The following is a 21331-nucleotide window of genomic DNA, read 5'->3' as shown; positions in this document are numbered from 1 at the left end:
GGGCCAATTCTCTGCCCTTGCTAGCCTCTGACATACAGGCACTCTGGTGATGCTGGAAAAGGCCACAGGCATGGCCCATCATTACTTTCAGTCCCTGATCCAAAGCGAGCCCCTGAGTTGTTGCCAGCATTGCTGCAGTTGCCTCGTTCCCAGTGTGTCCAGCCAAGTTCCACTCTTGTCCCCCTCCTCCCTTTTGTTTGCTGGCACACAGACATTTTCACAGGTGAGTAGCTGTGTTGGTCTGTAGTAGAAGTTTCGCGTCTCGTAGTGCCTTAAAGACCAACTACATAGAATTCCAGGGTATGAACTTTTGAGAGTAAAACTCCCCTTAGACCAGTTGCGGAGGGGGGAGGGCACCCAGGCCTACCCTTTCAGTGGAGAATTGCAAGGATTCTTGAGGTGTTTGCTTTTGTACCAGCCAACACATCTTCTTAAGCTGTGCACCTCTCTCAGACGTTTCCTTCTGTGTGAAGGGGTGGCATAAGAAGCCAGCACAGCTGCACTTTCCTGATGCTGTGATTTCCCAGAGCCACAAGCAGCCTCGCCTCTCTCCCCCCTCCTCCGGTTGCCAGCTCCAGCCGTTTTTGCCCGCCCGTCCGCCCGCCCGCCTCCCCCCCCCCCCGGGGTTGGCTGCTGACTCAGCCAGAGGGAAAACTCAAAGGGCACCAATCAGCCCTGCCTCGCAGCGGCTCCCTCAGCTTCTCTAGGATGTTGACGGAGCGGCGGCTGCTGCTGCCTGCAGGACTCCTGGCCGGGCCCCTCTGACCCTGAAGTAGGGGGTGGGGGAGGAGGAGGCTTTCCTGTCAGCGCCAGAAACAAAGCCAATCTAAGTTCCTCTCTGGGTTTCCTCCTCCTCTGGAAGGAGCAGAAGTCAGCATGACAGCTATAGCAGTGCAGGTAATTGCGGGGACCGTAGAGCCAGGAGCGTCAGTCGGGGGGAGATCTCTGTTGTTTGGGTGCGAGAGATGGAGTGCTTTTGCAGTCGTGCAAGCTTGGAGCTGCGGTCCTTTGTTCTTCCATTGTAAGCAGCCTGTACATGTTTACTGTTCGCCCTACAGGCAGAGCGGCCCCTCTCAGCCACCTCCTCTGACTTCTCCCCACCTGTTGCTCTTTGTGGGTTTTTAAAAAAGGGTCTTTTAAAAGGAGGAAAGTTCCTCCAAACGCAAACGATCAATCCGTGTTGCTTTTGCTTTTCTTTTAAGCAAGCTTTCCATATCAGGAGACACTATTTAGGGTAACAACAATGAAAAGCAGAAAGAGGCCCTTTATTTTGCCATTGCCAATCTCCCCCACCCCTCTGCCCCTGAAATCAGAGTTTGATAGCTTGATTTCTTAAGTTTGCTTAAATTCATAAAGTAGTGACAGGAGTCAAGCTTTTATTAATTATCTGGAGGACAAACTGTGATTGTTGTCAAAGAGGATATAGTGGAGAAGTATTTCAGGATTTGGAAAAATACATTAATGCTGGTAAAAAGACTTTGCTCCACTGTTTTACTGTGTGGATTTTGCAGACAAAGAATTCAAATAGTGTTTTTTCCCTTCTGTCTTGGAATGCAGTTAGTTGTTTACAAAGATCAGGCAAAGATCTGATTCCTGGCATGCCATTAGTGATGTTTCAGCAAAACTGACTCTCTCTTTTGCTTTCTCTCTCTAGTTCTTGGAAAGGTCTCGTACAAAAGCATTGTGTTTAAATATACCATGTATTGCAGGGTTACTGTTAAGTGAAGAGGAAACATGGGATGATGGACAAGAAAGACCTGCTCAAAATGAACTGTTAGGCTGTGAATTATGAAATCAGCATCATCTGAGGGGACTTCCAACAACGTCTTATTTTTCTTTTATAATTTTTAGCATTTATATAGCACTTCACAGTCTTTAAAGTCATAGATCCAGAGGAGTTAGCCGTGTTAGTCTGTAGTGGCAAAATCAAAAAGAGTCCAGTAGCACCTTTAAGACTAACCAACTTTATTGTAGCATAAGCTTTCGAGAATCTTTCAAGGTAACTGATTTCCTTTACAGAAGCGGGGTCAGGGGGAGGCCAGTGGCACCTGGCGTGGGCTTTCGAGGACTGCAGTTCTCTTTGTCAGATGCATCTGGCGGGGAGAGCTGTGATTCTCGAAGGCTTGTGCTGCAGTGGAATTGGTTGGTCTTGGAGGTGCTACTGGACTCTTTTTGATTTTGCTACTACAGACTAACACTTCTAACTCCTCTGAACCTTTACAGAAGCAAACTGATCTCCATATCAGAAGGAGCTGTTTGCATCTACATATCAGAAGGAGCTGTTTGCATCTAACCCGCCCTCCCCTCTCCTCCTCTATATCTGACCAGTTTCTTTTGGCCCTCCATGAGTCTTTAAAGTGTATCTGAAGTACTTTGAAAAGTGCAATATACATTTGAAAGTGTTGTATAAATACTAAAAAAAATCACTTTATTAAAATGTAATGTATAAGATTTTGCTTGAAGTCTCTCGGATGATGCCTTGCTATTACCATTCCACAAGAATGTTCACAAGTTAACAGAGGTCATTGGGAGCCTTTTTTTTCCTTTTCAAACTCATTTTCCTGTTTTCTTGATTTCATATCCTTACAAAATCTCCTGTAAAGTAGCTTAGTATTTTTCACTGCAGTTAAGGGCCAAAGCTGAGAAATAGGAACTTGCCTAAATCCATCTAGGGAGTTCGTAAATGAGGTATATTTTGAACTGTGGGCCGCACAGCTCTGTTTCAGTTGCTGCACTAGGGCATCATATAGTTGCACTAGGACATCTGTATCAGTGTTGTATTGTCAGCAAAACTGCTTGACTGCATTTCTCCCTTGTGGCATGTCAATGTGTTCAAGTATCACCAACTATTTTGTATTTAATTTCCAATTGTCCACATAAACACTAGGAGGTAGTAATTCTTACGTATTAGGTCATTTTGTCTATCCAAATCAGCATGGGTGTGTGACTGGAGCACTGCTGGGCTGCTTTTTGTTGAGGTTGAAGCTGTGTGCTTGCTTTGCCATGCTTGTGTGGAAAAGGGGTTAAAATACATGTGAGGAGATTCCTAGTTTAAATTATAGCTCAACCATAAAGTTGTTAGATGGCCTGAGGCAAACCACTACCCACTATCTTTTGGCCTTAGCTTCCCCACCTGTATCGTGGCATAATAATACCAGCATATGTGATAATGTGGTTGTGAGGATTACTGAGTTATTGGATGTGAAGTGCTTCAAGCATTTATTTATTTATTTATTTAATATTCCACCATTCTCACTGAAAGTGCATTACACAGTGTAAGTCAATAGAGTATGCATTGCAGAAATTTGGAAAGAAAGATAAATTCAAATATAGGCATACAGAAGTCTAAATGTATAAATACAAAATATAGGATTATTAATTACATTGTAACATAACCTACATTTAATATTATGTAGTAAACATAGGCTAAGTCATATATTGTGGTAAAGCAATCATACTGCTATTTAACCACAATCATTCAGAGGTTCACTGTGTTAATCTATTTATATGAATTAATCTATACTCAAGGACAGTTCACACAGGCTCTTGGTATGAACATCACATACATGCTGGGATTCGTGAATGAGTTTGTGGCTTCAAAACTCCTGCAAATACATACACACACATCACATTGCACATAGAAAGCCAAAAATTATACATCACAAACAATGTTCTTTCCTTGAGTGGCTGGAGGTTCATAGATATAGGACGTACAGACTGTGTGACATGCAGCATTGTACACTTAAAGGAAGGTGTATACAAACTTAAGACTTGCTCCTACAGTCTTTTGCATGTACAGCCTATACACCATGCACCTTGTGAATGTTTAATTAGGTACTTCTGAGTCCACCAGCATTAAAAAGCACATAAATCTTGGTAGTCCAAAACTACAAGTGTCCAGTTTATATTTTCATAGATTCTAGTTGCTAAACCTGGAGCTGGAGATATATTCCACCACATAACTGACAGGAGATCAGACTCATAAGAAAGTCAGTGCACCTTCCAGAAAGGGCTGTGCCTTGTGCAGAGTGAAGTAATTCTTTGGGTTCAGGGTTAGAAGTAAATGTGCAAAGATTCCCCTCAAGACAGAAGTAGATTGAGAGTGGTTTATTGCCTTTGTGGAACACATTTGTCCATTCACAAATCACATCTGTACACACATCAGGATCCTCTTGAAGTTCTGCTGATGGAAAAGTGAGAAGAGGCAATCTCACCTCATTCCCCTCCTTACTACAGCCTCCCACCCTTACATGGCTTTTTCTCTGCAACCCACCCACCCCCCACAACCTCCAGCAATTTTTTTCTGGGAATCATAGGGGGTTACTGGAAAGGGGAAACTACAGTCAGTGACCCTGCAAAGGACAAGCAAAGGCAGAACAGCACATATGGCTATAGACTTCTAACTAGCCTTGGATCAGAGTGCAGGGGTTATGTTGGCAATCAGAAACACCATACATGTATCAAACTTCTTACTACACAATCTTTAAAAAACCCTGAGATGTGTGTGTGGGTAGATTCTTTGAGGCAGCTAACAACATGTCTATGCCTGCTAAATAAAAATAGCGATTGTTTTTGAAAACCATGATGTCTCATTGGCTTCTCAGAGTAGCTGTCAACCAAGGCACTATATACAAAAACCCAAAGAAGGATGTAACATTAAAGTATAGCATGACCTTTGTGTTCAGTCCAATGGCTGGATTCAAAAATCTAGCTGTAAAGTGCCTTTCAGGAAACCCAGGACCTCATTTAATTGTTGAGTGCTGCTTGCACACTTACTTGCAGAAAACAATTATATTTTGTTAAAACAGGAAAAGATACAACATGAAAAGGTCTGGAATGTTAGTTTACAATATTAAGGCTTCACCCTAAAATCTGCAGGGTGGCCTCAGAAACCTAGGTCATAGCAGTTACTGAAGAGATGCTGCTGGTGAGCATTGTCCATGGCACCGTGTCCAGAAAGGTATTGCTGCATAGCAAAGAACAGAAGATGAAAAGCATCACTCCCAGTGGATAACGTAAGATGAGGCTAGCTGGCAGACAGTAGCTCTTGCAGAGTATGTTCAGTAATGCTCTGGGGGCTTTTCCTCTTTCCCATGGAATGGAAGCCATTTTAGGAGAAGAACCCACAGTACAGCAGACATCAGCTGATAATAATGAGCTCAGAAGAAACTTTTTGATTTCTTTCAGCCTCCTGCTAGATTAGGTCAGATTTTCATAAAGCAACCAAAAGGAAAGCTCCTTTTCCATTTCCAAGATGGAAAGTAGGCAGTGCCAACGTGTGACAGCACAGCGGTGAGGTGACTGTGTCACAGTCATAAATGCTAATACTTTAGCTGTACCAGTTACACAGCCAATCACGTACCTTCCCTCAAGTAGGCAAATTAGATTATTGCCTTTATAACCCACTTTGCCTGTCATGCCATTTTCTGTCTATAAAACTTCAGGATATATTTAATTGATTCCAAAGAGCAATGCTATTTTTGAATATTCTTTCTAATCGGCCTCAATAATTATCACAATCTAGTAGCCATGATACAAACATATCTTGCTTTGAAATGTAGAAGGCATGTTTTAACATTCTTTTCTTTTGGGGAACTTCTCTTCTTTAAGGCGCAGCGGCTACTTACTCACAGAAGACCCAAGAGATCGTTCTTTGAGACTTTTATTAGGAGCCTGATTATCCTATGTGCTGCAATAGCAATAGTCCTGTCCTCCATTTCAGTGTGTGATGGTCACTGGCTTTTTGCCAAAGGAAAACTTTTTGGATTGTGGCACTTCTGTGCCATTGGGAACAATAGTGCCCTGAAATGTACCACCAATCTTACACTGGCCAACATCACTGGAATCAACATAGGAATGATTCTTGCAAGAAGTATGGTGTCTTTTGCTGTTGTAGTAGCAATCTTTGGCCTGGAGCTTCTCATGGTCTCTCAAGTGTGTGAAGACATCAGCTCAAGAAAGAAGTGGTCGATGGGATCAGCCCTCATTCTTTTTTCGTTTCTGCTCTCATCCAGTGGAGTTTTGAGCTTCTTGATCCTTCTCAGAGACTACATCACCTTCACAGGCTTTACATTAACCTATTGGTGTGAGTTCATTGCTACCTGCCTTTTCTTCCTGAATGGACTCAGTGGGCTTCATCTTAACAACATAACGTTTCCCTGGAATAGAATGGGAAAAAATTAAGAATACAAGATATCAGCTCTGCTAAGTCAGTATGTCAAGGTTCTGTAGTGCTCAAAAAAGGACACAAGAGTTTCTCAAGCACACAGCAAACATTTTGCCAATAAGTACCACTTTCAGGGGATATGTCCAAGATCAGTTGATAATGGATGTTTGACTTTGGGAAGTTGAATGTTAAGACCTGCTGGGTTTTTCTTTAGTAATGTAACTGTCAATGGTAATGGAATGACAAATGAATGTTTTGCTTAATTTAAAGCTCAATGAAAAAAATGGCCCCAATCCAGCTACAGTAAATGACTAGCACTACAATCCTATGCAGAGTTACTCTGGCTAATGGACTTAGACTACAGTAACCGCACAGGGTTGTACTGTGAGTCCTGTTGAAAATAATGGGATGTTTGTTAGAACTAACAAATATCATTGCTTTGAATGAGAAATAAGTAAAATCTAACTTTAGAGCTTCAGATGTTTACACAAATTCAGTGTGTCATTGGAGTATGACACATATACTGTGTACATTTGCTTTATTCTTTTACTAAATCTTGGTTTGTTAATTCCTGCACTGCTGGAGTTAGAAACATTTGTGCAAGGCAGAACATTGGATAATGCAACCTAGATCACCAGTTCCTAATTAACCTACATATTTTGCATTTTAGCATGGCCAAGATTAAACCATTAGTTGGGCTTTGCTCCTCGTCATTTCCTTCATGACAGCATATACATTTTATATACAGTGCAATTATTTTACCGTACCATATGTGATGATATTTCATTGTATACTGTGTGATTATTCTACTTAATGTGGAGATGGTCTCTCATCTCCTACCATCTTCTTTGGCTCCTTGATGGTCATCCATTTCTTCATAGGCCCACTTGTTCTCAGCCCTTTTCAGCAGAAACCCAGCCCCTTTCCTATGTTACCTGAAATTTCTTCCTTCCATATGGCTGTTACTTCTGTTTTCTTCAGAGGTTATTGCCTGAAAAAAGAATTGTATTTTAGAAAGGAACCGGAGAAAGGCACCATGCTAGAAAAGCATATGCATATATTGGCTTTAGTCATGCCAAAGCTGCTATACTGTTTTTGATTGTGAGCGTCACTCTAGCAATATCTGAAGACATATTTGCACTATGAAATAACATCTGCAGTATTCACTTATTTAGGTACTATTTGATTGCATGTATGTAATTGTACAAGGACCCCTTTAGTATTCCTATCTTTACTGTCATACCATTCCGGTTGATAAGATAGCAGTTCATAGAATCAAAATGTTTTCACTCCTACCGGTCCCCTACAAAACCAGATTCTATGCTGTAGGCCCCAATGTTGTCAGGCTTTGGTTATATATGATTATTTCTTTTGATCACAAAAATCACTTCTGTCCTAGAAAAGGGGGAAAGAAAAACACTCCCGCATGAAAAAGACAGCCCCTTGCAGCAGCCAATGGATATGCAGTCCTGACAGGATAGGATACAGACTGGAGTAAGGTGTGCTCAAAACCTTGTTAATGTCACTTCCAATCCTTGCTATAAAAAGCACAGGAAGTTCCTGTTTCGCTCCAAGGACAACTGTAACAATCTGAGCTAGCAATATTGGTCCACAGATCCGCTTCAGTATTCCTGTTAAAAATAAACTCTTGGACAAGAATGCTTAGAAACAGTTTAGTCAAGGTTTCTGGAGCAATCTGTTTATTTTCATCTAAATACATGTTCAACAAATATCTTTTTATCATAATAGTTATGTGTGAATCAATCTTTTCTTGGTAAAGCAACAACCTTAACACCCTAAAGTACCTTTTTGTTTTTACGTGCACTCATTTTGAGTACATTCTAGAGAAATTATCATTTCACAAGCCAATATCCACGCAAGACTGGCTATCACAGGGTTGTTCAAGGGTGCAGATATCCTGTCAAGTAAATTCATTGAAGATGTAAAAACAGCTGTCAAAAGGGTGAGTGGGTGGCAGAAATTTGTTCAAGATTATTTTGCAGAAATCATAAGTGATTAAACACAAATGGTGCAAATATTCTGGATATGGGAGAAAATAATGGCATGTGTGAATTATGTGACCAGAAACATGTAACATGTAGATGAGTCTTCAGCCCAGTTATTTTCATCAGTGATGCAGAAATCAATTCAGGGAATCCTGACATGGTCAGCTTTAAAAGGAACCATCAGCAGAGTAGTGTGTGTTTGCACATTTGTGGCGGAAGGAGGAAACAGCCTCTTAACTGCTTGTTTGAAAAGCCAGTTGCAACCTTCCAAGAATGCACTCATGAAACACTCTGCTTGTCCCCTCTCTCTTACAATTATATAGATTGTAAATCCAGATTTAAACATGTTTATCTCCTTTAGCATGTTTATTCTTCATTGTTCCATAGCAACCCTGTGTCCTTGAGTAAGCGGCTTCATATTGTATTATAGCAACAAGACAAAGAGTTCAATGACCTGGGGATATATATTGTCTTTTTATTCTTTCAGCATGGTGTGGGAACATTAGTAAAAACAGGCCTGTGACTGGGAATCTTGGGTGTCTTAAGTCTCCCATTCTTTTTAGCACAAAAGTTGGCATTCACTGGGTATTGGCAGAAATTTCAAATTGCACATCTGTTTAAGGTGCTGTTTGGAATCACAAGAATTTGGGTTTTTTAAGTACAAGATGGTTTTATAGATGTAAAGCTGTGTGCTCTTAAACTCCTAACAATTGTTATTCATGTCTGTACCTTCAGTGGCTGATATTCAGCAACTCTCTAACAAACAGCTTGTTCATTAAATTCCCAACGTCCATCTATAGGGTGCTGTAACAAAGCAGTCTTTTAATATAATGATTGGGAATGTAGATCCATTCATAGAAGGTATCTTTCATGAATAAAAGACTCTTCTTAGCCTTAGAAAACTTTATGATTCCACCTAGTGTGCCTTGACAGAATGTGCTTGTCAGGTAGGCCATCTGTTTTTTGCAAAACATGGCAGTGAAAGTATGATGCCACTCAATGTTGAAGGTACCATGTGAGTTGGCATTCAGTGCACCAACTAATATCCAAGAAGTCTTCTCAATTCTTGCCGCCATCCAATAGACTTTCATAGACTGTTCACTCAGTAACTAAAACTACTTATGAATGGGCCAACTTCACATAGCTGTAAAAAAAATATGTTCTCATTCTCAACTATTGCTGTAATGCAGTTAAGAATACGCTTTATTGGGCAAATTCATCCTGTTCTTTGGTCCCAAGTCAGAGAATGGCTTTTTTTTACTGTTGCTCATGGCACTATCTTGTAAAATAAAAGATATGCATTTTGATGTTTGGAGCTGTATTCTTCTGGATAGCCATGTCAGTCTGCAGTAGAACAGCAGGACATGAGTCTAGTGGCACCTTAGAGACAAGCAAGATTTTCAGGGTGTAAGCTTTTGAGAGTCAGAGCTTCCTTCTTCAGAGACAAAGTGAGCTTTGACTCTTGAAAGCTTACACTCTGTAAATCTTGTTCATCTGTAAGGTGCCACTAGACTCATGTCCTGCTGTAAAGGACAGTCCTTTAAAGTAATAGAGATCTGACAACTGAAGACAGCACACTATTTTATTCAAGGGCAGTTCTAAATGTGCCTAGGAAATGTCAAGTCCTTTTGAAAGAACGATATACTAGGGTAATTGTGCAAAGACTTGTTTGCTAAGGGCCTATCCAAATGATGTGGTTACATCACAACAAATGTGCAGTTGTTACTCATTTGTTGTGTGAAATCCTGGCAACTTACTTCAAAGAATCACTTGTCTTTGATTACAGAGAAGACAAAGCTGGGAAATGCCAACATCAGGAAACTGCAAAAACCCTTCAGTTTCTGTTGGAATATTAATCATTCTGTATTTAAAAAAAATGGGATGGGCACTCTAGCAAGGCTCTCTCTCATGTGCATTAGACACGGGCTGGGTATCATACCTTTCCACTTGAATAAGGGCTTTCTCATCTATGACGTAATGGCTGAAGTGAAATAGTCCTAGTGGATTCGCTCTAAATGGCATTCTATTGCTAATTCTTCTATTGGCTCATCATGATTCCATGCTTATCAAAGGTTATTTTGTTAGAAAATTCTAGAGAGCATTATATAGTGCAGGTGTTGATTTGCATAGGGTCCTTGCCTCCCATATTTTTTTGTTGTATAAGTTGTATCTTGTAGTTTTTCTAAACTATAACTATTTTCTAAAAACTGTAAAAAACAATGAAGAAATCTACAACTTGAATGTAAATTGTTTAATAAACTACCATTTGAATTGATAGTTGTGGTTATTTATAAAGTCTGAGACCAGAAGTTGGGGGCAGGTAAAAGGTAAAGCACCGAGTCATTACTGACCCATGGGAGGACGTTGCATCACAACGTTTTCTTAGCAGACTTTGTTACGGTGTGGTTTGCCATTGCCTTGCCCAGTCATCTACACTTTACCCCCAGGAAACTGGGTACTCATTTTACCAACCTCGGAAAGATGGAAGGCTGAGTCAACCTTGAGCCGGCTACTTGAACCGGGCTTCTGCCAGGATCGAACTCAGGTCATGAGCAGAACTTGGGCTGCAATACTGCAGCTTACCACTTTGCGCCACGGGGCAGATGGTTACTCATTTATTGGAGTGGTGGAGAGTGCCCTCAAGTTATAGCTGACTTACAAGTTATAGCTGACCCCTGGTGGGGTTTTCATGGCAAGAGACTAACATTGGTGGTTTGCTGTTGCCTGCCTCTGCAACCTTGGTCTTCACTGGAAGTCTCCCCATTTAATATGAGCATAAATATACAGGCACTGAATGTCTTTTTCCAGAAAATAAAACAGCAAAGGTCTGGAGAAGAGATATTAGATATGATAGGGCCTAAGGATCCCAGAGGGGGCGCTGTACTAAAACTGTACATAGTCTGACTTTGTGAGGTGCTATGGGATAAGTGCCAATTAACCCATTACAAAGTCCCTGTGGCAGATGCATAGCTGCCAGAAGATTTTAAGACCAGACATGCACCTGGAGTTCTCTGCTGGGAACTCAGTCCCAAGGCATGTGGGGCCCAAATTCAGATTGGGACTGTGGCAATTGGGGCGGACTTAAGCCTCCCCTACAGTTCAGTGTTCTTACTTGAGGAGCCCTGGGGAGCTGCTATTAGTTCTATTGATGGTGGAGAGTGCCATCAAGTCATGGCTGACTTACAGCACCCCTGGGTTGGGTTTTCATGGCAAGGGACTAACAGAGGTGGTTTGTCCCTGCAACACTGGTCTTCATTGGAGGTCTCCCATCCAAATACTAATCAAGGCCAACTCAGAGCCTGAAGAGCCAATGCCAGGAAACCTGGAGGACATGTGGGATCAGGAAAGACCTGATGCTGCAGAGGCACCTGCTGACCACGTTCCAGCAGTTCCAAAGGCCACTTTGTCAGAGCCTGCCAGGGAGACTTTGCCACTGGCCTTGGAGTTAACCACTAAGCATCCACCAGGCCTCAGGACCTGTTCCCACTTTGCAAGAGTGGTGTCAGAGGAAGACCCAGACCGAGATACCACAAAAAAGGTGAAGTGCCAGACTGGCAGCACACAGCCTGGATCCAGAACAGGGCTCTGAGAGCAGTACTTCTTTGTAGGATCCTGACCAAAGCCCAGCACAGTCTTAGGAACTTCAGCACCTACCAGCAAATGCAGCTGAGCCAGATTACTTCTCAGCCCATTTACGGCTGCGTTGCTAGATCTACTAAACTCGATTCCTGTGTGTGGCTAAAGGCAGCAGCATTTTGCATCAGCTTAGTCAGGAAGAGATAATCTCAGGAAAGATCTTTCCTTCCTACACACAGCTGGATACAGCATAAGTTTGTTTGCCTGGAGTGGTTCCAAGCATGCAAAAACTCTAGCATGTGCTTGACCACATGCAGTTGGGTAACTTTCTCCCATTTCCAGTTCCTCATCTTGATTGGGAACAAAAACAAAAATACCAATGTCAGCTTGAATCTTCAGGCGAGGGATTTTTATCTGTTCCTTCTCTCAGGGCAGTACATATAGTTTCTGCTCAGACTTGGGCTTTTTCAGTTGCCACTTCTGTTCTGTGTCTCCATGAAGATGTGAGGAAGGATCCAACCCTGCAAAGATTCCAGAAGCTCACTTTTTCAACATGCTTTTAGTGATCCTTGAATAGAAGTTAGTCAGTAATGAGTAATAGCTGTTTTTTCTCTCTTTTCATTTAATTCTATGTAAGCTGTTTTGAATCCCATATATCAGAAATCTTTAAAAGAGTATGAATGTTTTAAATAAATAAAATAAATCATTAACTACAAGAACTTTTTATCTACAAGAACAAGAATAAAGGGATTAATCTTGTGATCCATCAGTGGAAAATTTAATGCACCCAGAGCTCTCCCCAGCAGCCATTTCTGACCACAAAAAAGTTTATTTCTGGAGTTGCAGGACCCGTGTCCAGTAACAGCCATGTGGACTGGAAAACTGCAGTGTGGGAAGATGGAAGACAGTGAAATTGCTCCTTCTTGCTTCATGCATGAGTTGGATCTGACCCATGGGCTGCAGGTCATAATGCAGAACTTGGCTGCTTAAACTCACATTCAACTGTCATAGGGTAATGGGAAAGACAAGGTATAAAATGATAATAATATGTCATAGCTTATTGCTATATATTTTACTGCATGTCAAAATCAAGCCAGTTGACTTGTGCTCCATAGAGAAATATAATGAGGTTTTCACCCTTCTAATATTTAGTTTAGACTTCTGTATCATGATGACATCTATATGTCTGATAAGAAAGCTCTCCAGATTGCAAATGTATTGATGCATCAATTAACAAAATGCAAAACATTGAGACAGAGAACATGGTAGAGGATTGGCAGGTACAGCTGTGAGGCACTAAACTAGGTGTAGATGAGTTCCAGCAGATTTTTTTTTACTAGGATCACTTTGCAGAGGCAGCCATCAAAGAGATGTAATCAGCACAGAGGTAGACCACTACCCATGCCTGATACTTGGAATTGTACAAGTAGGGACCTGGAACCAAAGACTGTTTTTTGGGTTGTACAAGGATGTTTATATAGATGAGAACAATCCTACTTTTTCTGCAGTCCTCAAGGCTGTGAAAGCACCCCTTTTGGAACAGTCTTCCCAACAGGTACTTTCTCTCAGTCCTCCTGATAATGGCTGGCAAGGGGAAACATCCTTTTCTGGTTAGGGTGCCATTTTTCCTAAGTGCTAGCTATCACACAGCATCTGCTCATGCACAAACATCACCATTCCATTGGGGGGAGGTTAACCCTACAAGATTGCAGATATTTCTGTAAACCCAAGGGAGCCTACTCTTCCCCAGGATGGCCCCATTATATGGGTTTCCCCCCCACACACACACACACACTTGGGAATTAAACATGTGATGATACAATTGCCAACAATAAACAGCTTAGCAGGGTGCCCTGATCCCACTTGCCCAGCATAAGATGCTGCTTCAGCTGTGTCAGCTGACACCATTTGCATTTATCCACATTTATTTATACGTTTATAAAAATACAAAAATAAAAACAATATACAGATAATAAAGTACTCATGAACGCGTCTCATGAGGCCCAAACAGGTCTTCTAACACATCCAAAACAGGTTCAGCTCAGTCTTTGGCACGTCTCCCATGGAAGGAAGTTATGGGGCAGCTGTCATAAAGGCACATCTAAATGCGCTTGATGTTCTAAACGGATATAGTTAGCAGGGCACGCTCAGCTATCAAAGAGATCATGCTAAAACATAAGGAGAAATCAGCCTCTAAGGTATGCAAGATCTAAGATGGGTCAAAAACTGCACTTTGGATATTGTTCAGATGACACCTGGAAATCAGAACAAAGAATGGCACACAGGTATGGTATGCTTCAGGTACAATACTAACTGACGACGCATCACTGGTAACTCTCCATAAAGCAAATTGCTGTAGACTAGCCTTCAGATTACAGGATGAGAAACAATTGCAAGATGTGAGTTTTGTGAAAGGACAATCACAGTTCCTAGCTTACAGCCAGTTATTTATGGTAATGAACTTCAGCTATGAGCACTTTGACTTGAGCAGCTCTTTTCTTGTTTTGTAAAGAAAGCTTGTCTTCCAAAACGTGCCTCAAGGACCTCATGCAGCACATGAACCATCTCTAGCCAAATGACTATAAGCCACACAATACTGAACAGAAAAAACAATCACAAAAGTCTTTTAATCTGACACTCAAGTCATCTAAAAGGACCAAGAATGAAAATTATTAGGGTGGTGGCCTTAGAAGGAAAATAAACAAAACCAGGGCCGTCGTCACACGGGCTTTTATTTAGCGCTAAAATGGCACTATTTCCCGGCAAACACCCACCTTATTCCAACACTGATGCGATTTCCTCATTGCTGTTTTTTGCTTGATAGTTGCGATATTTTGCGCCTCAGTGTGAATGCCTCACATCGATGTATTTCGCCTCGCAACGTCCTATGCCCTCCCTTCAATCCCAGAATCCATTTCTTCCTGCGACTCCCTTTTTTTTATTTTATTATGTCCTTATAACGCCATAACGACATAACACAATGCAAACTTTCTGCTGAAGTAAAAATGACTCAATCGCCATGGCAGAGTCTTCAGCGATGGGGATCACGTCAGACAGGGAGTTTTCTGTGGGCAAAGGGCTATTTATATAATTTCAAAGCTGGAAAAACAAAAGGGTCGTAATGTTTTGCTCTAACGGAATGTTTATATGCTGTTATTCCGTTATAGCGGAATTAAACGCCAGAATAATTTTTTTAAAAAAGGGGGGAGGAGCTGCTTCTGCGCAGTTAGAGAGAACAGAACAGAGTGCTTCGGTGTGGACAGCTGGTGGCGCAAAGAGCCATTAGGTGACCCAAAGAAACGTTACTGTGCCGATAACAGGTAGGACGCTACATGCTGTAAATTTAACGGAAGAGATGCCCGTGTGACGACGGCCCAGGACAGGAATAATCTTCCACTAAGAAATAAATTTTCTTGTATCTTCATCATAAAATAGCTCATGTGACAATAATATTCAAACCATAGGCAAAACAAGGCTCCAAGCAGAGCTAATGAAAAGTCACATTTAGCTTTCATAATCACACTGCCTGATAAGGCAAGTGAGAGTTTATCTCCAAGCAAGCAATTAGCTCTTTTCTGCTCTAAACTGGTTACATTTCACTCAGTTTTGAGGCATCAGTTCTTCTTTGCTCCTGAGGGCTGGGCTTCATCAGCTGCAGCACCTGTGTGAATCCACTTACTTCATTCTGAGATGAAGAGCTGTGATGCTTCCTTAAATGAATGTACTTCCTTAAGTGCCACTGCCGCCATTTTCTGTGAATCTCCTGCTGCACCTAAGTAAAAATTTCAAAGTACTTCAGGCATATAGGAAGTCCTAGGAAGAGTGGAAGAATTTGCTAGTGGGGCACCTCACTTCTGGGTTTGTGGGCTGTAGAAGCTGATCACCCAAGAGTCTCCAGCCTTGTCAATGACAACATGGCTCAGCTGATCAGTGGGGCCACCTTGGAAGCTGAATGTGGCCAATCAGAGCGAGGAATGTGGCAAGGCCAAAAATGCCACCAGGAAGCACTAGGAAGCCTGAGATGAATAGCAGGGTACCAAAGGCAAAGCCTTGGAGATGATCAGTGTGGAAATGGGGCAGAACCTCCTCCCCTTTCTATCTGAGCACTCTCAGCAGAGTCAGAATCTTGGAGGTGGTGATTCCCCACTCCTCTAAACCTCCCCATGGACCATAAAACAGAGCAACAACGTATTTTATATATTTTCCCTACAACCAGTGCCAGACAGCCAGTTGTGTGTGTGTAATACCCATTACCCACCCACCCCCATTTGTGGTTACTGATTGGTAATACAGTAGGCCAATGTAGGCAACCCCTACTGCTCATCAGCCCTTTGTTTTAATGTGTATTTCTCTAAAGAATACCACTGCCACCTTTTTACTACTCACAGGAAAATTCAGCTCTCTCTAAAACTTACCTTCATGCTAAGAAAAATCTTAACAGTTATATTTACATACTGCTTTTAAAACTACAGACGATAAAATTTGTGGCAACACTACCAAACAACCTTGCCACATGTCATGGGATCTTCTCCTTCAATTTTTTGAGAAGTATTCTGCCAGACCCAAATAAAAAAATGGACCTTAGCCAAAAACACCTTTTTTGGGGGGGGGGGGTCCACTGATTCATAAAGTTTGCGCCTCCCTTCTTCTGAAGGAGGGAAGTGGAGGAGGGAGCCCAGTCATATTTCTTTTCTCACTATGAGGACAATATGCAAACCAGCCTCTATGGCTTAGCCAAGGGGTAAGAAAATGTCTGGCATGGCTGAGATGGCATTTTATTAAGAAAAATACCTTAAGTTTGAGTAAATTTGTGTTCGTAGGAAACTCACCTCACCATTAAGAAAGCAGTAAATCACAGCCACAACAAAACCCTGAAACAAAGTAGAGCGGTATTACCAGATATACAACTGAAAACAGCCAATTGGCACTCCAGAGTAACCATGGAAGTCCAAAACATAAAGCTCTATGTATGCAGATGGTTGTTGGATGTTTGTATGCCAGTAGCTTCCAAAGAGATCCAGTGAGTTATACTTGGTGGGTATTTCCACATAGGTTATTTGTCCCAAGTTCAATGCTGTAGGATGTGGAGTGCATCATGGTGGATTCACGCACCTCCGAGTGTTTCCACAGCTTTTCTTCTCTCTTTCTCAAATATGCTTTGCTTTGAAGTTTTGAGAAAAATCTCAGCAAAGCCTGGACGGCTGTTGTGTGGGTGAGAACATTCAGATTTTCCCAGTCCCACCCACACTGCAGCCATTTCCCCCACGATAGCCATTTCCTCTCCCTGAACTGGTGTTTTCCTTTCTTTTTAATTAGCGATTAAACAGCATCATATTGATAGACTGTTATACCAATATGTCCAGAGGAGTTAGCCGTGTTGGTCTGTAGTAGCAAAATCAAAAAGAGTCCAGTAGCACCTTTAAGACTAACCAATTTTATTGTAGCATAAGCTTTCGAGAACCACGTTCTCTTCGTCAGATGCATGGAGGGCAGAAGGAAACTGGCCAAATATAGAGGAGGAGAGGGGGGGAAGGGGGGGAGGAGGAGAGGGGGGATGTAAACAACTCCTTTGATATGGAGATGCAGACAGCTCCTTTTGGTGTGGGGATCAGTTTGCTTGTGTAAAGATTCAAAGGAGTTTGCCCTGTTAGTCTGTAGTAGCAAAATCAAAATGAGTTCAGCAGCACTGCAGCACAAGCCCTCGATAACCACAGTCCTCCCCGCCAGATGCATCTGACAAAGAGAACCACGGTCCTCGAAAGCCCACGCCAGGTGCCAATAAGTGTATCAGGTTCCCTTTTGCTGTGGAGATATAAGGGGAAAGGCATATCTCTGCAAGGAAAAGCGCTAGGGATTTTTTAAAAAATGAAAGCTGGTAATTCAGAGAATTTGGTACATATATTGATATAACAGTATATCAGTATAACACTTTTTCATCACCAATTTAAAAGGAAACCTGCTGTGTGGAAAACTTGTTGCTGCTGCTCGGTATTAGCAGCTGCAACAGCAACCAGGAAAAAACAGGGGAAATGATATATTTGAATGTAAAAAATGCAGCATTTCCTATCCCACAGGCTCTTCTTGCAACATGGGCATTTAAAAACAAAATGAAAATGAAACAAGATTCTAGGAAGGTGCTTTGAGAACAATGGAATTTCTGGGCTGTTACCTAATCAGAGTTCCTATGTGAAAAGATTTAAATTCCTTACTCTAATGTATACTTCTGTATTTTTTTCCATCATTCTATCCTTTTAAAGCAGAGGTGCACAACTCAAGTTACATGGGCCAGAATCGACCTTGACTGGAACAAAGTGGGATGCACTGTGAAACTATGACATCACCAGGACCCATCCCATAACATCATCAGGCTTTTCCCCATGAGTTTCAGGATTTAGGATACTGAAGATTTGTCAACACTTAGGGCTCAAGCAGACCAGATGCAGAACATCATCTAATGCAGCCTTAATCATCTTTAGAGCTGTGTAAGGAAGGGAAAGGGGGCTTAACCTTTAAACCTTCACTCAGCTTCACGATTTGATCTTTGAACTTGAGTCCAGAGTTCCTAAAGGGCTTAATCAAGATTGGGACTTGTCATGTTATTTGTAGAATGGCCTTTTTAATTTACATGCAGTCTTAGTTAGGACTTGTGAGAACTAGCAGTTTCCTGAGGCCTCAGGGAAATCTTGAGCTGCACCTGAAGCCTCTTTCCCCCTTCCCATTGCCCTGGCTGAGCTAAACTGCCAGCAACTGTTGCCAGTGATTGAAGTCGGGGCTTAAAAGGCCCATACTGGTTCCTGCTATTGCAGATTTCCTCCTTGTTACCGGCTATGCAGTGATTGATTATGGCTGAGTGAGGGCCTATACTGTGCTACGGTTGTTACAGCATTTTTCTTGGTTGCGAATGTCCTTGTGGGCTTATCTGTTGCTGGCATTATGGATTCCCAAGTAGGCATCCTGTTACTCCTGGGAATGTCCAGGGGTGACTTTAGAGACAGGGGTGGCCCCACTCCCAGACACATGTAAATGGACACCTGTGTGTTTCACTGTATTACTGTTGTGGACACCCATACCAGAAGAAAAATTCTTACACTTCAAAAGTTTGCCATTTCCTTCACCAATTCTAAGTCAATTGTGAAAGAAGAGCAGGAGCTTTTGACTGTAAAGGAGGAGCAAAATTTTAATAAGAGAATTACCTGGAAAGATCCTAGGGCTAGTTCAAATAGAATCTGAATCTCCAGGATGCTACTGTTAGCATCATCAGGGAAAAAAGCACAGATGATGTAATGAACTCCAAAGAGAGGGATGAGGACAAGTGTTGATTTAGCAAGTCTCCTAGGAGGAAGATCAAAGACAACTGGGAGGAACAGGAAAGTGATGTTGACAAAGGTGAATATCATGTTACTCTCAGTTTAAAGTGTGACCTTATGCCAGGTCGCAGTAACAACAGCAAAAGAAGAGGGCAGCTCTTCAACAGTTTTAAGGACAGCATCTGCAAGGTAGACACAGCACATCTACTTCTCCAAATTAATCCTCCTTGCTATACATTTTGTTGGTGAAGCTAGAAGTCAGAGCCAGTGTTGGCAAACAGCAAGGTGGAGCAGCTGCCAGGGCCCATGACTTCTGGTGGGGCCCACTGCTGCTGACTCCCTACTCACACATCTCCTCTGATGCTTGCACTCTCATCCTTCCACTGCCTGCTCTGTCACCTTTGCTCCCAGCTGCATATGCTGCCTTGGGCTGCTGGAGAAGCGCATGTTTGGTGGTGCATCAGCATTCCTAGTGGCTATGGCAGTGGCACCTAGCACCATTGGGGAAAGGGCTTGCAGGCAGTGTTAGCAGCTATGACAGCAAGTGGTTGGAGAACTTCTGAGTGGGCAAAGGAAGGATGGAACACATGAGTGAGAGAGCAAGAAGGAGAGCCTAGTAGTGGGCATGGCGGCCTCTGAGAACTCTCTGCCCAGGGGCCCCCAAAATCTAGAACCAGCCCTGTTAGAAGTTATAAGAAAGTTGGTCCTCAAGTCCACCCCTTGTTCTCTCCCTCCCACCACCAGATCTTTACATAGTATCCCTGTCCTGCTGATATGGTGTCCTGCCACAAAAAGAAGCATTGGTGCCCAGCATTTGAGCATGAAAGAGAGGCATCTCAGAGAGCAATCCTAAGCAGGTCTACTCAGAATCCTACTCAGGTCTATTTGATGGTGTTTACTTCCTGGAAAGTGTTCTTACAATTGTACAGTTAATCCCAGTATTTGAATTACTGCTGCATAGAAGACCATAAGAGCAGGTCTTTAAAATAAATGTAAAAGCAGACATTTCAGGCATTATATTTCTGGTGCTCCTATCCCACAGAACAGGGGAGCACATTACACACAAATCTCAGCATGCGTGATCACCATTATATCTGAAAAGGGTCACGTACTATTTTGCAGCTTCAGTACATGCGAAGCGTATCCCCAAATATCCAGTTTTAGGGTCATGTGTACTGAAGCTGCAAAATATGTGTATTGCTGTTTTCAGACAAAATGGTGGATGTTCGTACTTCCTGCTTGCAAGAAGCAAACTTTTCCAGTAGCAGAACAGGGATGCCAGAAAAGCCGTGACTGAAAGGGGGTGGTGTCCGTCACTTTACTGGGGTGACTGTCCTCAAGGGTAAGTAGCTTACCATACACGTTACTTTGCAACTAGTGATATCATCAAAGTGATGCCATTCAGAATATATGTTTGTCCAGTTTATAACGAACATACATATTTTAGACTGGACATCATTTGCCCAATAGCTCTCTTCTGGATTCAGACTATAAAACAATGTTTGGGTTGATCAGACTGATTTGCTCATATACATACATTCTTTAATGTTAATAGTGGAAGGGGAAGAGAACTTCTTAAAATTTAGATTTCATTTTTTTTCTGTGTATTACAATATAATGGCACTCAAAGGGGAAAAATAATTTAACCAAATTACCACTGCTTCTTCCCTGGAAGAAACAAATTTTCTAGTACAATAGTGCTCCAGTGCACAATAGTGCACAATAGTGCTTCAGTGCACAAGGAACACATTGTCTTCACTATAATTCCCAGGGGGATGTGCACATACAAGGCGCTATCAGCATGTGTGATAACAAAACAAGCTACAGGTAAAGTCCAAGGAAAGGTGAGCTTTTTCCCATACGTTTTTCTTGAAAACTTGTTAATGCTGAGGTGGCCATTCCAAACTGTTCATTTGTAACACATAATTGCAGACTTTGTTGTATTTATCTAGGGTAAATAAGTTAACTTACTTGTATTGTCCTGCATCATTGCCCCTTCCATCCGGCCATTTAAGCTTTCCCATTAAAATTCTTAAAGTATTGATAAAGAGAATGAAATTTATCTGCAAAAACATCAAGTTGGCATTAAATGTTAAAGGTGGGTAGTATGACCATCAACCTCTGGTACAGAAATGAATTGTGAAATTGACTTACAACAATAGATATCAGCACAGGGCCTCGAATGATCCACCAGATGTTAGTAGGATTAGTATCCCAACATCTGTGAAGACAGTAAAATTAGTTGTGATCAGTAAAGGGTATCAGAATTTATATTA

General features: G+C 41.9%; 2 protein-coding genes across 3 annotated transcripts in view; one reads left to right on the top strand and one right to left on the bottom strand.

Annotated features, from left to right (window-relative positions):
• The first annotated feature begins 795 nt into the window (after positions 1-795).
• Positions 796-7081, top strand: TMEM37 (transmembrane protein 37). The gene is made up of 2 exons (XM_054971644.1): positions 796-897; positions 5611-7081. The coding sequence occupies exons 1-2, from the start codon at positions 877-879 to the stop codon at positions 6181-6183; spliced, it is 594 nt and encodes a 197-aa protein (XP_054827619.1). The 5' UTR covers positions 796-876; the 3' UTR covers positions 6184-7081.
• SCTR (secretin receptor) overlaps positions 6085-21331 on the bottom strand; it is a 45989-nt gene continuing 30742 nt past the window's right edge. Inside the window, exons 9-15 of one of the 2 annotated variants that reach the window (XM_054971643.1) lie at positions 21210-21276; positions 21027-21118; positions 18942-19080; positions 16578-16619; positions 15428-15520; positions 7102-7157; positions 6085-6158 (exon numbers count right to left, since the gene is read on the bottom strand). In XM_054971643.1, the coding sequence (XP_054827618.1) occupies positions 6140-6158; positions 7102-7157; positions 15428-15520; positions 16578-16619; positions 18942-19080; positions 21027-21118; positions 21210-21276 (508 nt within the window). In that variant the 3' untranslated portion in view covers positions 6085-6139. Of the gene's footprint in view, positions 6159-7101; positions 7158-15144; positions 15521-16577; positions 16620-18941; positions 19081-21026; positions 21119-21209; positions 21277-21331 lie in introns of those variants that run through there. The other variant, XM_054971642.1, reaches the window with a different exon arrangement.

Source organism: Eublepharis macularius, chromosome 2 (genome assembly GCF_028583425.1).
Source record: "Eublepharis macularius isolate TG4126 chromosome 2, MPM_Emac_v1.0, whole genome shotgun sequence".
In the NCBI taxonomy this organism is placed as follows: domain Eukaryota; kingdom Metazoa; phylum Chordata; class Lepidosauria; order Squamata; family Eublepharidae; genus Eublepharis; species Eublepharis macularius.
The sequence above is the reverse complement of the archived record's forward strand: the minus strand, read 5'-3'. Positions and strand labels throughout refer to the sequence as shown.